Genomic DNA, 16,974 nt, shown 5'->3' with positions numbered 1-16,974 from the left:
ATCTCCAAAGAGCAGCTTCAGCATGGAGCCCGGCAGCTGGGACACCAGGAGATGGGAGGTCGGTGTAAAGTGGATAAATAACGAACACGTACACAGACGTCTGAGGATGCACAGTGTCAAATCTGATCTTGAGTGAAATTCCCACTGCAGGCACTACCAATGCTGCCTGAGGATGAGGCCCATGTCAAAGATGCCAATGCCATTATTCTACCAGAACATTCAGCATCACTGATCAAAACCAGCACAGACTTGAAGAGGGGGGAGCAGTTTTATTATTCACAGATTAAAAAGGCCTCTTTCTCAAGCTATTACTGTTGCCATTACCAGTTAATTGTAGGGGTTTAATACATTTGTTTCTGGCCCATTTGTCACCTCCTGTTATTAAACAGGTCTACAAGGCCGGTTTAGCTTCCCCTGGGACAGGCATGGTCCCAGTGCCTTCACTTACGTGCAAGTGACTCCCCTGGCTTCTGCCGCTGTGGAGCGGTACGCACCACACCACTGTACGAACAGCAGAGTTACAGGGTGACAGCGAGCAGAAGTTTCATCCACTAATTCTACGGCTGCATAAATCTGCAAATAATTAATGTGTCAAGATTCCAGCTGTCAGGTACTTACAACTACTTAGTTCTTAACAGGAGTGCAGCAGCAGCAGAATATATTCCAGCACCTCAGAAATGACTCTCAGCTATTCTGACCCAAAGAATGACTGACAGCCAGAGCAGCCAGAAACTGCTGGTGGGCAGAAAAGTAGTACCTAAGCAGATAAATGCAAGATTTTAAAAGTTGGGTTTTTTCACATCTGTGATAACCAAAAACCTTCCCATAAGGAGTAAATTCTTATCAGGCTAACTCGTGTAGCTTTTCAAAGGCACGCAGCAACCGCACTAAAAATTCAGACAGGGATATGAGACAATTTATGAAGCACAAATGTTACAGTAGAACTGTACACTGCAGTAACTTTTAAATGTCATAAAAAGTTTTTTCAAAAGTGTAGTATTCAATAATTATACAAAATTACATGTAAAAAATATAAAAATGTATATATAATGCCTTATTCACAATAAGAACTCTTTCGTAAGCTGAGTATTCTTATCTCAGCCCTCATTATTTCACCTGATCAGCTTTCTCTGCACAAATGAAGAAATCAGTTCACTGACTTGAATCCATCCAGCAAAACAGGTTTCAGGGTAATCCAGCAACAGAGCTGAAGAATAATAGCAGAGTCCTTTCAAATTAAGAAAGTGGTCTGTGGTCGGGTTGGGAGACCAGTCGCTCACAACTCCCTGTACTTCTCACTTGAGTTACAGAAAATACTTTATAACAGCTAAAAGGTGTAATTCACTATCAACTGCAAAATGAAATAACTACTTTTTCTGCTGCATCTGAACAGTCATTTTTGTTTCTCTGTGGATAATCAAACCTGAACCATACCTGGAACAATCTGGAAAGATCAGAGAAATATTTGTTAAAAGTGAGTGTTGCGTGTTTTCAGTGTTCAGGCATATACTCACAGAATGGTAAAAAAGAAAAAGACAATGTCTGTATGTTGAGTCCAGAAATAAAGCTGGACAACATAGATTCATATTTTGTAAAATAATAGTGGTTCTCCCTTATTCATCTTCTTATGTATTCAGTTTTTGGGTCCGTATCTGAATCTGATGAGTCACTTTCATGAGAAGAACAAGAGGAATTTTGCCATTCACGAGAGCCATTCCGACAGCGTGGTGTCTGCACACTTTCTGTGTCATCCAGGAGTCTGGCTTCAAAAGCATGAGTACATTGCCAGTCAACTGCATCTTCTTGGGAAGAAAGAAGAGCTGCAGAACTATCCACGTTCTCTTCAGAGGCTCCCAAGAGCACAGTTTTTAAGTTAATGGTAAAGCAAGCACTGTTGCTTTGCCTAGAAGAATAGTTATAATTTACCTCCGAGAAAGGATTAAGTAACTCACAGCTTGTGTCTCTGTCTCCTTCAATGCCCATCTCACACTCTGCCAAAACTTGGGGGTCAGTGTCTGGATTTTCACTTGCCTGGCTGCTGCTGTCATCACATGTACTATTTGTAGAGTACTGCACAAATACCTCTGGCGTGTCTGAGGCATGAGGTACTCTGCCTAGGAGATCACGCCTCGTATAGTTCTGATTACTTATGGTATCACTGTCACTGTCATCGCTGTCATCTTCATCATTGATACCACCACTGGATTCATTTACCTTTTTTTTCAGCTCTCTGTAAATAATCTCTACAGAGGCTATTTCCTCAGGTTTAAATATCCAAGGTGAATAGGATAATGTCTTGATGAATACCTAAAAGAGCAAAGTGAATTAAAAAAAAAAAAAAATCAGACAAATTTCCACACATGCACAGAAAGCTATGAAAAAAATACTCCCAGTCATGAAGTTGTCAAACATATGGTTCTTTCTGTGCCACATTTTTGGCTTTCTCTGCAGAGTTCAGGGAATTTAAGATTGTTCCCTCTTCTGCATTCCTGTAAATATGACCGCCTTCACTACAAACCAGGGCACACGGCATCAGACAGCCTCAAAGAAATGACACCAGTGCCAAATAGTGTCAGGCATTAAATGTTTTCATTCTGGTTTTTGAGATATCTTTCTAAGACGAAAAGCTCATTTCAGAAATGCATCTTAACCTAAGGTAAGTCTTGCAACTCTCTTATCTCAAGCAGGTACCATGCAAAAGAGAAGCCTTAACATGGACAATCAATTTTCATGTCCTTCAGAAATGTACCATTTGAAGCAACTAACTATATAACATCCTAAGTCCCATTTTCTCTTTTCTACTCTGCACTTCTGAAGATTACTGAATATCTGAAGCATTGGGGGAAAACACTGACAATTACAAAATTAACCTTAGATACTACTTGGCCAAAGTCATGTTCAGCAGTCTTAGGGATATGAAGGTAATGACACAGCAAAGGACAGAAACATGAGGAAAAAAGTCTTTGAAAAAGTCTATACCAATCTGGTCTGGAAGTATTTGTAGAAAATGGATGAAAATGATGGAAAAACACAGAATTAAATGTAAAAAGTCAGAGACTATTAAAAAAAAAAAAAAAAAAGGCAAGCAAGCGAAGATGGATAGAAACAAGTCCCAGGAATCTTGTTATCTTTGCTTGAAATTTAGTGGCAGTTCCCTCTCTTCTATTAAAATATATAATTAGCTGACTCAGGACTGGCTTCCTCAAGCACTAAAACATGACACTTGATCACAGGAAAAGTCTAAAGAAAGACTATTTTAGTCAAAATAGTGGAACAGTTGAAGTGATATATTACCACTACCTTTCTTCCTTAAGTACCCTTCCTTGATCATGGACTTTTTTGCCAATCACTATATATGCCTACAGAGAATGCCTTAGCATTTGGAAGGTGATGCAGGTACCGTTTGCCTTGTGTAGATGTACATCCCCTCCCCTCCCCCCACCCTGAGCAAGTTTCCTTCCAGAGCTATATGGTTTCTTTTCCTTTGCTTTTTGTTTTCATCCAACTCCAATACTCAGGTAGACTATGACAGCCTGGTCCAGGAGTCAGTGCTAAGATGCTATGCCAGCTCTAGATTCTGTCAGAGATAACTTGCATATAAATATCCTTTTTTTTTCCTAGTAAGTGTTCCACTATCAGGCATCCTTCTCACTAATGCCTGTTTATAACAGAATACAGTAATAAACAATTACTGAGACTGGAGAAGGAAGGCAGACATCAGGCTACTCAGAGGAGTGAATGTGAACTTGCTAGTAACAGCTCTGGAACTAACCACTAGGACACTTTTCTGTCAGGGAATATCCAATCCATGGTAAAAGATACACGTGAAGCTGGAAGGCTGGGGACCTGCAAGCTATCTCTGGTTTCAGTAAAGAGGGTTTTTCCCTTGTCTGAGAAGCTATTGTCGATGTTACGAAGCAGACTCAGGTTTCCTGAGAGACAACATGCTTTAAAGACTGCTTCCTCAAAGCTGTGCCTCATCTCTACAAAGGTCTTTGATGGTCTGTCCTTTGTCTCCTTGCTGAGGTGAACTGAGAGTAAGTTCTTATTTGTTGTGTGTGAGATCATTTCCAAAACCACACCCAGATCTTGCTCCTACCAGGCTGCTGAACCTTTACTTTTAGCACTTCTCTCATGCTGTCCCTGACTCCTTTTGTGGACAATAACCATGAAGCATAGTTTTAGGGAAAAAAAAAAATAGTCCTAGAGCACTAACAGTGCTAGAGCCCTAACAGCACTAACTTTTCTCCTCCAGATGTGCCTAACTGGCCTATCTTTTGAGCATACCCATACCAAAACTCTCAACTCTAGGCCATTTTTATGCACCACTGCAGGAAATGCACACCCATACTCAACTGGGTCTGAAAGCTTCCTTTTGTCTTTGCAGCTTGCCTTCCTATGGAAGCGTGATAAAGAAAAGACCTTGGAGGCAAGTTTAACACACTTGCTTTCAGTTGCAGAATCTCTCAAAATGCCTTTAAACTCCAGCAGCCGGGGACTTGGCTAAAGTCTCCTCAAATCTTCAGGGAATGTTCTATTTTTGGTGTAATAAATGGACAGGTATTATACGGGTAATTGGTTTTATTCTTAGAGAGGAGTACAATGCTGCAGGGTGAAATAATGGAGCCAAAATGTGCCAGAAACTGTTTTGCTAAGGAGCAATAGATACACGTTGCTCCCGAATGTTTCCAGAGCATCCTTCTTGGTGGAGAACAGGTCTTCCTACACACTTCATCTAAGAACTGGAGCAGGTTTTTTGGTTTGGAGTTATTGCCCTGGCTCAGATAGCAGAAGAAATTTGTCTGCTGCAGGCAGGATTTACATGTGATGTAAAGGGGTTAACTGTCCTACGCTGGGTGCTCTGCTGTACGACCCAGCCTGCTTATGCGTACCATAAAGAGTTCATTTAAAGTTACTTTGGGGGACGGTCTCCCCTTCACTATTGCTTGTACGCTCCTAACTTCATAGAATCACAGAACAGCCCAGGTCAGAATGGACCTTGAAAGACCATCTGGTCAAGCATTTCATGGCAGAGGAGCCTAGATGAGATTTTCTAGCACCCTGTCCAACCACACGTTGAAAAGCTCCAGTGATGGAGACTCCACCACATCCTTGGGAAGCTTGTTCTAGTGATTGGTTGTTCTCACTGTAAAAAATTTCTTTCTTATTTGAGATGAAACCTGTCATGGTACAACTTGTACCCATTGTCCCTTGTCTTGAGAGTCTCTGTCCTGTTTGTAGCTGCTCTGTAAGTACTAGAATACTGTAATGAGGTCCCCTCTGAGCCTTCTCTTCTCTGTGGAGAAAAGACCTAACTCCTTCTGTCCTTCCTCACAGGGCAGGTTCTCCAGCCCTTTGCTCATCCTCATGGCCCTCCTCTGGACGCTCTCCAGTCTGTCTGCACCTTTCTTGTGCTCCGGGGACCAGAACTGGACACAATAGTCCAGAGGCAGCCTGACAAGTGCTGAGTAGGGTGGGACGATCACATCTCTATCTCTGTTAGTAAATTAGTCACAGAAGTAGCAAGAAATGATTTTGAGAAAGACTGAATAATTGTTCCACAAAACAGACAAGATTTAGCGGCCTATAGACTATCTCTGACCTAAGTAAATGGCAAATTTAAACATTATATGTACTTACATAACTTCTACCTAATGCACAGGATTAGAGATTTCAGATGGCAAACTTCCTTCTCCCAACCAGGAAGTTTAAATATGAGAATTATTACATACCAAGGTACGTGGAAGGGCTTTTGTTTGAAGAATGTAACCTCCTACATGCATACACTTCAGGGCACCAGCTAGCACCAGTGAAAAGCATACAGCACCTGCGACTGCAACGGTATGATACTCTGCAAGTGAATAAAACAAACAAACACACATGAATGAAGTTTCCAATGACCACGTTTCATATTTCACATTCAGAACAGCTGTTCAGAATCACAGAATAATTTTGGTTAGAAGGGACCTCTGGAGGTCATCTGGTCCAAAGTCAAAACAAGACCAAATCTCAAATTAGATTCAGGAATTTAAAAAGAAACTACACCATCTTTGGTAACTATTTATACATTTACTCTAGATTTGTACAGCTCACAGAATTAACAACAGATTTGTAGCCCCAAAGTGGATGGGTTTTTATATTTCACCTATAAATCTCTACAATATTTATCACTCAGAAGGTACTTTCTCTCTTATTATTTTTAGGATTTACTTGTGAATCTTCCTACATAAAAAGAAAACACTTGCACATAATCAAGAAAAACAATCCATTCCTGCACCACAGCAGTTACCTTGTTGAGCTACAGAGTCTGCAGTTATACATTTCCAGGCTGATGGGATGGAATGTTTGTTTAGAGATGCAGTGACCATAACAGACACACAATAGTTTTTATTTGGATACAATTCCTCAATGATGGTACTAAAACTTTCTTCAGTGGTTTTCTCACGTGGTATCTGTCAAGAAAGACAATGTTTTAAAGTTAGCTATTTGCCTAAAAAGAGATCCCCGGCCACTGATAAAACATTATGGCTATTTCAGAGAAATGCAGTAGCAAAAACTGACACAGTAACTCAGCAATTTACCTAGACAACTGCTTCGTCTCTAGTTCTAGTTGATGTTAAGGTGCCTACCTTATGCCTGTTTGTGAAATAGTTTATTATCAAAGATAAATTGCCTTCTGTCTCCAACTGTTGGCCACTATATCTCCCCTTGAAGTAGCCTCACACAAACTCTACAGATTTGAGACTGCCAAGTGATATTCTGCTTCAGAAAGCAGGGGAAAAATATCCATGGCAGGCAAGTTGTGGTCCTTCTTCTGTGACTCCTGGCAGAATGAGTTAGACAGATTAAATTCCCAACAGGTACCCACCTGTCTGACCTGCTGTTCCAAAACTCCAGTACAGGCAGTCCATGCTTTAGCAAGGCAACTTACTCCAGTGCTTTGCCAGCCCAGTTACTGATGTCTCTCTCGATGTTTAACCTACAGTCTGCACAACTGCCAATTTCATTTCACTCGTTTTGGTCACAGTCTCAGTGAATGGTATATTTCCTCCTTTTCTGTAGTAAATGTTTACAGTCTCAGAGACTCTGGCCTCTAACTGTGCTTTTCTTGCTTACACTAAGTGATCCCCTATTATTCCAGTATTGCCTCACAGGTCACATATCAGGATGCCCCACAGTCCTCACTGTTAACTTTTGGATCCTGCTCAACTGGTCCATGCCTCTTCTGAATCCCAGACTGATGCAGGGTAGGTGGGCTTTACAGGTACTGAGTACATAAAAATATTACTTTTTTATCTCTCAGCAACATGTTTAGCTTGTAATATTATAGAATGCTCTCACCCTTTCTGGCAAAACTGCTGCCTGTGTAGCTGTTGCCACTCTACTTATTACACGGACAATTATTCTTAAGTGTTATGTCTTGCATTGGTCCTTATTGAATTATTTCCAATTAATTCAAGATTATTTCTCCATTTTGTGAGGATCATTTTAAGTTCTAATCATGCCTATCTACCTCTCTATTTCAACATACAAAAACCCCCCCAAAAACAGACCCAGAGTACGCTTTTTCAGAAACTAACTGGATAATTTTTTCCAGTTTGACAGAAAACTACTGAACCGATTGAACTGTTTTCTGAACATATTTTCCTATCAGCTGTGCACACATCCACCAGTAGCTTCTGCTAAGCTTCCCTTGTCTTCCCAGAGAAGAATCACTTGAGCCAGTGCTCGGTATTTTATTTCAGGTAAGGATACAGGACAACCAGTATTCCTCTTCTAGACTTTCTGCTCTGCAGTAAAAGGAAGCTAAGATTATGTTGGCCATTCTCTTTGTTTTCTAATTATCTTCTATTCACACATTTGCTTCTATGAATCTGCTAACCATCAGAGCCATCTTATGCTTTCTGTATTTCTCCCCTAAAACATAAATAAAACGAAGTTCTTTACCTTATGCTCTCTATCAAGTGTTTTCAGTGTTATATCGTAATCAAGCTCTTTATATATATCAATTAAAGACAGTAGCTTTCCTTCATTTCTCAAGTGAGAGGTTGGCAGCTTTATGCTGACATTTATACAGTTTAGACAGGAACTGATATTAACTTCTGGTGGTCCCAGGAACGCTGTTGAAAAAAAGGAAAGAGAAAAAAATTGTGGAAAATTATACACTATGTACTCAGTACCAATTCTACGTCAGTGACAGATACATAGCTGACTCATCAGATTCCAGAGTATGCCACTGCTGTAAATTCACAAGGCCTTGCAATATTTAAGTTCCATGGTCAAATTCTCCTTTCCCACATGCCTAGATTTTAAAAACAGAAAAACAGAAAGCAGTGGAGCAGAGGGAAGACAGAGGTGACAGAGGCTTTGCTTCAGCTCCACAGAAATGTGAGCTTTTTATCTGAGAAGAAAGTTGAGGCCAATGTACAGGAGAAGCTGACTACTTTCTTGCTCACCATTTTCTAGTCACTCTCTGGAAGGAATCTTTGTAGAAATTCAGTGGTGCACATAATATGTGCATAATTCAGCCCTGTGCACATTCTTACTGGTTGCAAGGAAGGCTGTAGGTCTAAACTTGACAGCTGAGATCCAAAGACTAAAGACTATTGACAGTAGGACACAGGACCTAGTGAAACACAGTTAAACTGCTCTGAGACTTGTGTTGAGTTCAAAGGAATCTCTCAAGTTCAGGTCCTTAAAACACATATGTGTTTGAAGAGCCACGCGCACTAAATTGTCTCCTCTCTCCAACACTACACATCCATCAAAATCAGAGGAACTTCCGTACTGAATTAATCACAGAATCCTATCATCTTCTTTCCTCCAACACAGGAAAGAGGTAGGAATGTCAGAAAATGGTGTGAGAACAAACTATCTCCATAATCCTCCATTTCTGCGTAGTAAATTGTAGGGGGGGAAAAAAACCCCCATAAAAATTTAGAGTTTGTATGTCACTTTTGTCGTTTCCAGGAGCATGTACATTTTGATCAAGGTGGAGACTGCTTTGCCAACCTCTGCAAAATTCAATAAAGCAATATACATTTGCTAACTACTTCTGTTCCTGAAATAGGGTAGAAAGCAAAAAAAAAAAAAAAAAGTTTAATACTTCAAACAAATGTAAGCTTTCATCTGCTCTCAAACAGGAAATCACGTCCTAGTCAAACGGTTGCATGCTTACTCCCTTCTCATCTTTTAAGGTACAAATAAACACTAGCTTAAATGTGGTAACAGTTAAATGTGGTTGTTCTCCTGGCTTTTTGTTATGAAGCCTCTCTGTCTTTGCTCAAATACATCTGTCAACAGGAGTGAGATTCCATCTGAAGGCAGATATCAACTACACCCAGTAGAGAAATATCTCAGAATATTGATTATTTCCTATTCAGGCACTGTAAAACAAGGAAAGACTACAGGGTTCATCTAAGTCCCATGGCCTGGAAAACATGACTTCACTCAATTGCTTATGGTTTGAACTAGAGAACTACCAGCAAAACATCCAATTTCAATTTACAAGTTGCCAGTGATGGACAATCACTCAGAGCACCTGACAGTTTGTTCCAGTGGTTAATTCAAAATATGCCTCGTGTTCCTAACTAAAATTTATCTAACTTCAGCTTCCAGTCAGGGCACGCTGTTATGCTTTGTTTACAAGATGGAAGAAGCCTGCCATCATACTAACTATGGTCAATGCACCTTCTGATCCTTCTCCTTATTAAACTAACTGCTGAAAGACTGAAGGCCTCCAGCTCAGAGGGATGCTCTCAAATCCTTCAGTCATCCTTGAGGGTATTCTCCCTATCCCCTCCAATTTTTCATCGTTTCCAAGACTGTAAGTGGATACAGCAGCGGTTACCTCTGTGCTGAATTCAGAAGTAACATGACTTATTTCTTCTCCACACTCCTCCAATTGTCTCTCCATCTCTGTCTCTGCAACTTCTACACTGAATACTAAGTGCAACTAAGGGTGAAGCCACCCCTGCCATTAGAAGATGTCACAGCTAACAAGCACCTTTTTTCAACAAGGAAAGGGAAAAGAGCAGGTTGATGAACAGACAAGTAAATCTCCTCCCCTACACCTAGTGCAGACATAGTATTTCTTTAACATTGACTACTTGAAGACATAAAAACAATGTTGTTTGGGGTTTTTTTGAAGTTATGTATCTTATGCACTTAGATATTTTTACTTTGTGCTTGTCAATGCTTGACACGATGCTATTTCCTCTATACTTATATATATTCTTTATTTCAGAATCAGAACCTCATCCATTTATCAGAACTACTGTAGCCACTGATTTTAGAAAGCTAGCTATATATTCTATGCCTTGTAACTGATATGTGATAGATTATATACAAATTCATATTCTCTCAGATAAAGGAATAAGCTACTGATCAAGTTAGTTTGGAGTGTCCTACTGTAAAGTTATCAGAATATCATCTACACATCAGCTACAAATAAAAACTACAAAAATTAGCAAATACAGACACAGAACTTACTGTCAGTAAACGGCAAAAAAGTAAGTACAGAAGAATTGAGTACTTCAGTTCCGATGAAGCTCTGAACAAACGCAGAATACTGAGTGTTAATATCTTTAAAATCTTCTGTCAGATTACAGGAGAGTTGTGTAATATTTGAACATTGTTTAGCAGTCTTCCAGTTCCTGTAAATCAAAACAAGTTAAAAAAAAAAATCAAAATAATCCATCTGGATTCTGTGATACAAGAAAGCTTGGGGCGGGGGGGGAAGCATTTCTGAGTGGAAAAACATACAAACGAAAAATACTGAGACTGGGATTTTCTTCTGAGTCGATAAACATTAGAAGTAAAATTTGTGTCTTATAAAACAAGACTTGCCTGCGGTCAGCGTACAGCACACGATAGTATTTTGGTACAGCTGGATCACTTCTTGCCTGCCAGGACAAAATGTGTTGAAAATTGCAAGATTCCATTTGTAGGTTGCAAGGTGGCCCTTCCAGAAATCCTTCTAGAAAGGGGGGGAAAAAAACAAACAACAAAAATCAAAACCAAACAACCCACCAATATAAATGGCAAACACATGTGAGATTGCAACAATTCTAATCAATAAACCCACTTAGAGCAGCCCAGTATTTGCCCCAAAGTAAAGCAACCACAAAAAAAAGAGTTTGGCACAACAGAAACAACAATGCAAAGGACTGTCTTCTTGCATTATATTTCTATCAAGTTCTTTCTTCAACAAGCATAAAGTTGTAAAATGATGCTTGGTGAGAGTATGCAAGTTTTTTTGAACTGTGTTAGGAAAAGCATTTGAGAGACAATAAAAACTCTTACCAGGCAAGCTGCAACAGGCTGCAGACAGAATGCTGATGTACACTGGAAAATGAAACTACGTATTAATACAGTACCTGCTCATTAGCTTACTATTCGCAATGTTTATTTGCAGCAATCAGAGATAACACTCGGTATTCACTCAGTAGAACTGTTTCTTTCCTTCACATCTTCTTTCTACTACTTTCTTCTGCCCTTCCCTCCTTTCCCAGAGTATGGGATGTCCCTCTCCAACCTCTGTCATTAATTTGAGGCTCCTAGGAGCTAGTTCTTTGATAACTACACTGTGGTTCAGGCTTATGCTGATCGCTGCCAGATGAGGTTCAAGTCTTGATGTGAATAAACGTACTTGAGATGTTCTTATCAAACATAGTCTTAGAAGATCCCGACTATATTCCAAGTAGCTCCCTCTATTAAATACCATTTTAAGTCACAACAAGAATCTTAAAACTAGTCTGGGAAAAGATACTGTTACTGCTTGAAGAGCATTATTGAATCATCTTCCTAGATATCCTCCTTTGCTACACATGGGGAGTCCTCAAGGCTGTAGCTTAACAATTTGGTATATTGCTCACTGTCTTCAGTCAGCTAACTCCTGTAACCCCCTATTTCATAACTCCCTCTCTAGTTTGTGTCCTGTTTCTGTAACACTTCTCTGTGGATGTTTAACTCTTGAGCACTCTATTCTCTGCCTGCAGAACAAAGAAACCAACCAAACAAAAAAAGACACCAACAGATAACACTTCTCCTGTCATAGGGCACAGTTAAGGCCACGTTCAGCCTGTCAGTCAGGCCTACTGTCCGAGTAATCTTTTGAACCCAGCCTTCTTGCAGATTCTGACATTCTGGGGGTCCCCACATCTTCTTGGATAACCTCTGTAAGAGACTGTTCATTCATCCAGATTCCCACTGTATCCAGAATTCCTTGCATCATTCATATCTTTTCAGCATGGTGCTTCAACACATTCTTCAAATTATAAATTATAAACTAACTCCATGGAAAAACCTGCAAAATTACTTCATTATTTTCCCTAAAACTCTTCTCTATGAACTCTCTTTTGTCTTGACATCTAAACCCTCTACCCAAAAATATGACAATACCCAAAACACTGCTGGCCTGCTACCTCTGTGGAACTGTGCTGATTAACAGGGCCTTAACATGTTCTTTTATTCTCCTCATCTCACTCAGAATGGAACTTCTGTGGCATGAAGAATGTCTTTGACTTTACATTTGTACAGCAACTAACACAGTAGCACTCTGGTCCATGACTGAGGTTCTCAGGTGCCACACTATGACAAATAATAGAACAGAACTACTTGATGTGTCAACAAGATGTGCCATAGTAAGAATGGCCATAAAAAAAAAAAAAAAAAGAAATCTGGGACACACCTCAAAAAAATAAAACAATCTTTATAGAGATCTACAACTAATGGGTAGGACAGGACTGTCACAGAATAGTTGAGGTTGGAAGGAATCTCCAGAGGTCCAACAGCCGACTATGTGAAACACAGTACCAGAATACATATTCCTGGTAGATGGGATTCAAAACAGTAGTGGGACAGTGGGAACTGTCCCGTCCCGGACACACTGGGAGAATTTCCTAATGGATTAATGCAGTTATTTTATGATCCTTGTCTACAGAAGAGGAAAAGAAAACTTTCCTACTCAATTAATTACTTTCCTACTCAATTAATTAAAGAGGTATCTGCACAGAACCTTTATGGCTGCAGAGAAGTGCCTTAAAAATTGCCCTTTAATTACCAGCGGGCACACACAGAAAAGAAACACACATAAATACACTTGGGCATCTAAGTTTACTGAAATCATTTGGGATGGATACTTAGCCAAGTATCTCTTATAAATCTGGCTCTTTGGACATCTGTCACAAATATTAACCTATGCTCCCAGCCTCCCTTCTGCAATTAGACGCAATGATATTAAGCAGCTCACGTGAGTTGCACACGCAGCAAATTTATGTTCCCACAAGACAAAAAACTCATCTCTCAAGTTTTGTTTTGCCATTAAAACCACAGACATCCTCCTTTGTAAGTCTTCCTTTTGCACTTGTTCTTCTATGTTATTACCAAATAACAAACATCCCCTTAGAGAAGTGGCAGTTAAAAGTAGAACAATTGAGTCCCAGTCATATAGTACCATATCACCTATCTGGAAAAAACCATCCAGTGGGTATGGATAACAAAGCAATACTTTAACAGCTATTTTTCTTTAACCTGAACACAAGCTTGGGTTTGTAATAATTTGTGGCAGGAATTCTCCCTTCTCCCAACAGGCACACGGCCTTTAGCACATTAAGGTTATTACCATGACAGAAACAGGTAGTGTCAGACTCTATTAATGACACACTTCCTTGAAGCGAGCCCTTCATATACAGTCTTTTGCCATTCCTAGGCCACCCACCCCACTTGCTGATGTATCTCCTGTGACATAAATGTTTTGCTATTCTGTCCATATGTGTGATTTTTAAATGCCTCTCCCCCGTAAAAATCAAATTCCATTCATCTAGGGTTCAAACTGCCTCAGAACTTTGCTTCAACAAACATGTTTAGGAAAGATAGTTGGAGAGTTGCAAAATTTTGTAGGTTACACTCTTACATAAGAGACACAGACAAGAAAAAAAGAATCTTAAACCAAATAACTAGGAAAATCATGAGTAGAGAAACAAGTATGATCTGTAAACTGAATCTTCTTTACCATCTTATCCTTTTTACAGAATTAAATGATCCTATCAAAACAGTTTCTCACTACAACCACAGCTCAGAAAACAAATTATGTTTGTTGTGCCTGCTAATCCAGAAACTAAGGAGTCCTGAAAAAAATTAGAATAAGAAATTAAAGCCAACACATACAACTAAGAGTTCACTGGATATTTAGAGAGGCAGAATGCAGTATGATGTTTCAAAGCATTTCTTTCTTATGGGAAAATCATGGTTTATGTATAGAATGGAGTATGTAGAATACTAGACACTAGATTCTTGATTCTGTGAATTATTCCAGGAAGAGGTCTACAATAAGATGATGGTATCTTACTTCAGTAACTCAGAAGAGGTGTTAGTGAAAAATTATCAGTACTACTCCTCCTAAAAAACAAAGGTACAGGCAACTTACCAAGCTGATTAATACGCATTGGTCCATCCATCAGTGTTTTCACAGTGATTAAGAAATATATTCTAATTGTAAAATAAACATTTTGCTTCTGTACCTGAAAATACAGTAAAAACAATCCCATTCAGCAAATCACCTTAGTAAATTACCTTCAAGTAAAAATAACTCTTTGTACACAGACCTCTAATCTCTTCAGCGTCTGGGGCAGGGGGGCAGTGGTACTAAAAACATTACTGCTATGGAGGGGTGAGAGTGGGACATGGATCCTCAGATTCAACAGGTGATTTTATGACAATAGCACTTTCCTTTTTTCACATGGAAAGGGCTCTTACCATATCAAATAAATATAGAAAGCACTGTATGATTATTTGTATTAATTCTGCATGAAGATACCATCTGAAAATTCTATGCCACTCACTCCAACTTATTAAATACAATGAAAAAAAATATTGCTTGGCTTTATTTGAAATACTACAAGAACTCAACACTGTTGTAAAAAATGTTTCCAGAAAGAAGGCAGATCAAGAGGGAGGTTAAGAAAAAAAAAACAAAAAAATATTAATTATAAGGAAATTAAAAATCAGATTAATTAAAAAAACCAAACAAACCCCTTATCCAAGATGTCAATCTTTCTCTGCTCAAAGTTTTAGCATGACTATAGGAAGTCACTGGATAAATGTTGAGAACCTGTAGCTGTGCAACTGACAATTCCATAGACAAAGAGAACATTCCTTTCATTTCAGTTTGGTTCATTATATCAATTAATTCAAGCATGATGAATATTTAGGAGATATAAAATACCAATCTTCCTCTTTTCAATCAAAATTAAAAACTATGGATAAGAAGATAAGATTTACTAGTTATAAAATCTTTATCATTAATATCAGCAAACTAGAAAGCAATTAAGTCACACATATTTCTCAAGTCCATTCAGTTTTGGCACTAGTGAATGTGACAGAAGATAATCTGATTTTCTCATTCAGATCAATCTTAGAGATTACACAGTATTAAAAAAAAAAATAAATTTCTACTTCAACAAGCTTTATTCAGAAGACACACAGAAACCTAAAGTCAAGCAATGTTACTTTCACAGTCACTTTAAAGAACAGTTACACCTGCAGGACCTGATTTTTCAGGCCGTTCAATATTTTCTCTTAAGGGGAAAACTTCTGAGGATCCTCAATTCACTTAGCAAAATATTTCTTTTATGTCTTAATCCTTGCAATTAATTACAAGACATGTTCAAAGTGCTCCATATATAGTATTATGCAACAGATGTCTTCGCACACCTTTGATCCTTGCTGTACATGCTGTCACAAATAACAACTATCTCACTCTTGGAATGGGAAGTGAACTCGTCAATGACTCTGTAAGCTGAACAACTCATGTGTCTTACATGATGCATATTCAAAGCCAGGTTATGTGTTTAGCACCTTAGAATATGTAAGAAAAATGTGACAAAACAGGTTTAAACAGGTTTATCTCTAAGTTTGCAGAGTTGGCTGAATCTGTATGTCCTCTGCAGATCTATCAATGCCAGTGAAATTCCAGGGGAAAATAATTTCTTTCAGAACTCTGATTAGCTTTGATTACTTTTCCTCTTCAGACCCTAAGCAGCACCTGGAAGGAAGCCATGGAAACACTAGTGAGTCCAGTCCTGACTTACCTCATCAGCCTGGGCTCACAGTAATTCCCTTGGTAATTGCCTGAAGCCACCAGCACTCTCAAAACTCAGCTTCACACTTCCCCATCATCTTCAGTGGCAGCTCATTTTTAACCGGAGGTCAGGCTGGGTTGTTTGCTTGCAATCAGAAAAAAAAAAAAAAAAAAAAAAAAAAAAAAAAAAAAAAAAAAAAAAAAAAGCAGGTTTTGAAAGTCATTGGCTTGTATTTCTGAAAAGCTCCACATCAGTAGAGCAGAAAATACACCCTATTCTTTGAAACAAGCGGATGGCATATTTATTTATAGAACTCTACTTATCTGAATATTGTGACAGAAAGACAGACACAAGAGATGCTTCAGGTAGAGAAGTCAGCAAAAGAGTATTCATAGAATCACAGAATGGTTTGGGTTGGAAGGGACCTTAAAGATCATCTAGTTCCAACCTCCCTGCCATCAGCAGGGACATATTCTAAACCTACAGAGATAATATAATGTGTGGATCAACTTTACGAGTGAAACTACGTGAATGGGATCGGTTGTAACGTTATGCCCACGCTCTATTCCTGGCTGGCCTGGGGGACTCTGGATAAGTCGCTTCCAAGGATATTGAAATAATTTAACCGGAATAATCCAAGTCCAGTAACCAGAAGCCCATTTTCCACACAGAGCCGCTGCTGAGCTGAGTGTGAGGCAGCGGTGTGGGACGTCCAGCATTGAAACACCAACAGAGGCCTCGGCCGCCCCAGGCCTCTCCAGCACTGCCGGGCCGCTCCAGCACGGCCGCGGGGCCAAGGGCACGGCGCTGGCCACAGGCGGCCCGGTCAGACTGCACCGCTGTGGCTCTCTCCTCACAAACGCCTGGCCCTGAGCTACGCCGTCACCTGCAT

General features: G+C 39.4%; 1 protein-coding gene across 1 annotated transcript; it reads right to left on the bottom strand.

Moving 5' to 3' along the window:
• Positions 1-1,617: 1,617 nt before the first annotated feature.
• On the bottom strand, positions 1,618-15,812 carry IFNAR2 (interferon alpha and beta receptor subunit 2). Its single transcript, XM_010177707.2, has 9 exons — positions 15,715-15,812; positions 14,429-14,490; positions 11,305-11,346; positions 10,849-10,978; positions 10,492-10,655; positions 7,948-8,120; positions 6,290-6,452; positions 5,733-5,851; positions 1,618-2,307 (listed from the first exon to the last, which is right to left on the bottom strand). The coding sequence occupies exons 1-9, from the start codon at positions 15,810-15,812 to the stop codon at positions 1,618-1,620; spliced, it is 1,641 nt and encodes a 546-aa protein (XP_010176009.2).
• Between the last annotated feature and the right edge of the window lie 1,162 nt (positions 15,813-16,974).

This window comes from Antrostomus carolinensis, unplaced genomic scaffold, assembly GCF_000700745.2.
Source record: "Antrostomus carolinensis isolate BGI_N321 unplaced genomic scaffold, ASM70074v2 scaffold5801, whole genome shotgun sequence".
Lineage (NCBI taxonomy): Eukaryota > Metazoa > Chordata > Aves > Caprimulgiformes > Caprimulgidae > Antrostomus > Antrostomus carolinensis.
The sequence above is the reverse complement of the archived record's forward strand: the minus strand, read 5'-3'. Positions and strand labels throughout refer to the sequence as shown.

Coding starts and splice junctions, on each gene's coding strand:
- IFNAR2 (XM_010177707.2), bottom strand. CDS start 15,812: ATGAGTTGTTCAGCTTACAGAGTCATTGACGAGTTCACTTCCCATTCC. Junction 11,347..14,428: donor AATGCGTATTAATCAGCTTG/GTAAGTTGCCTG, acceptor TTCATTTTCCAG/TGTACATCAGCATTCTGTCT. Junction 8,121..10,491: donor TTTTTTGCCGTTTACTGACA/GTAAGTTCTGTG, acceptor TTTTTTCAACAG/CGTTCCTGGGACCACCAGAA.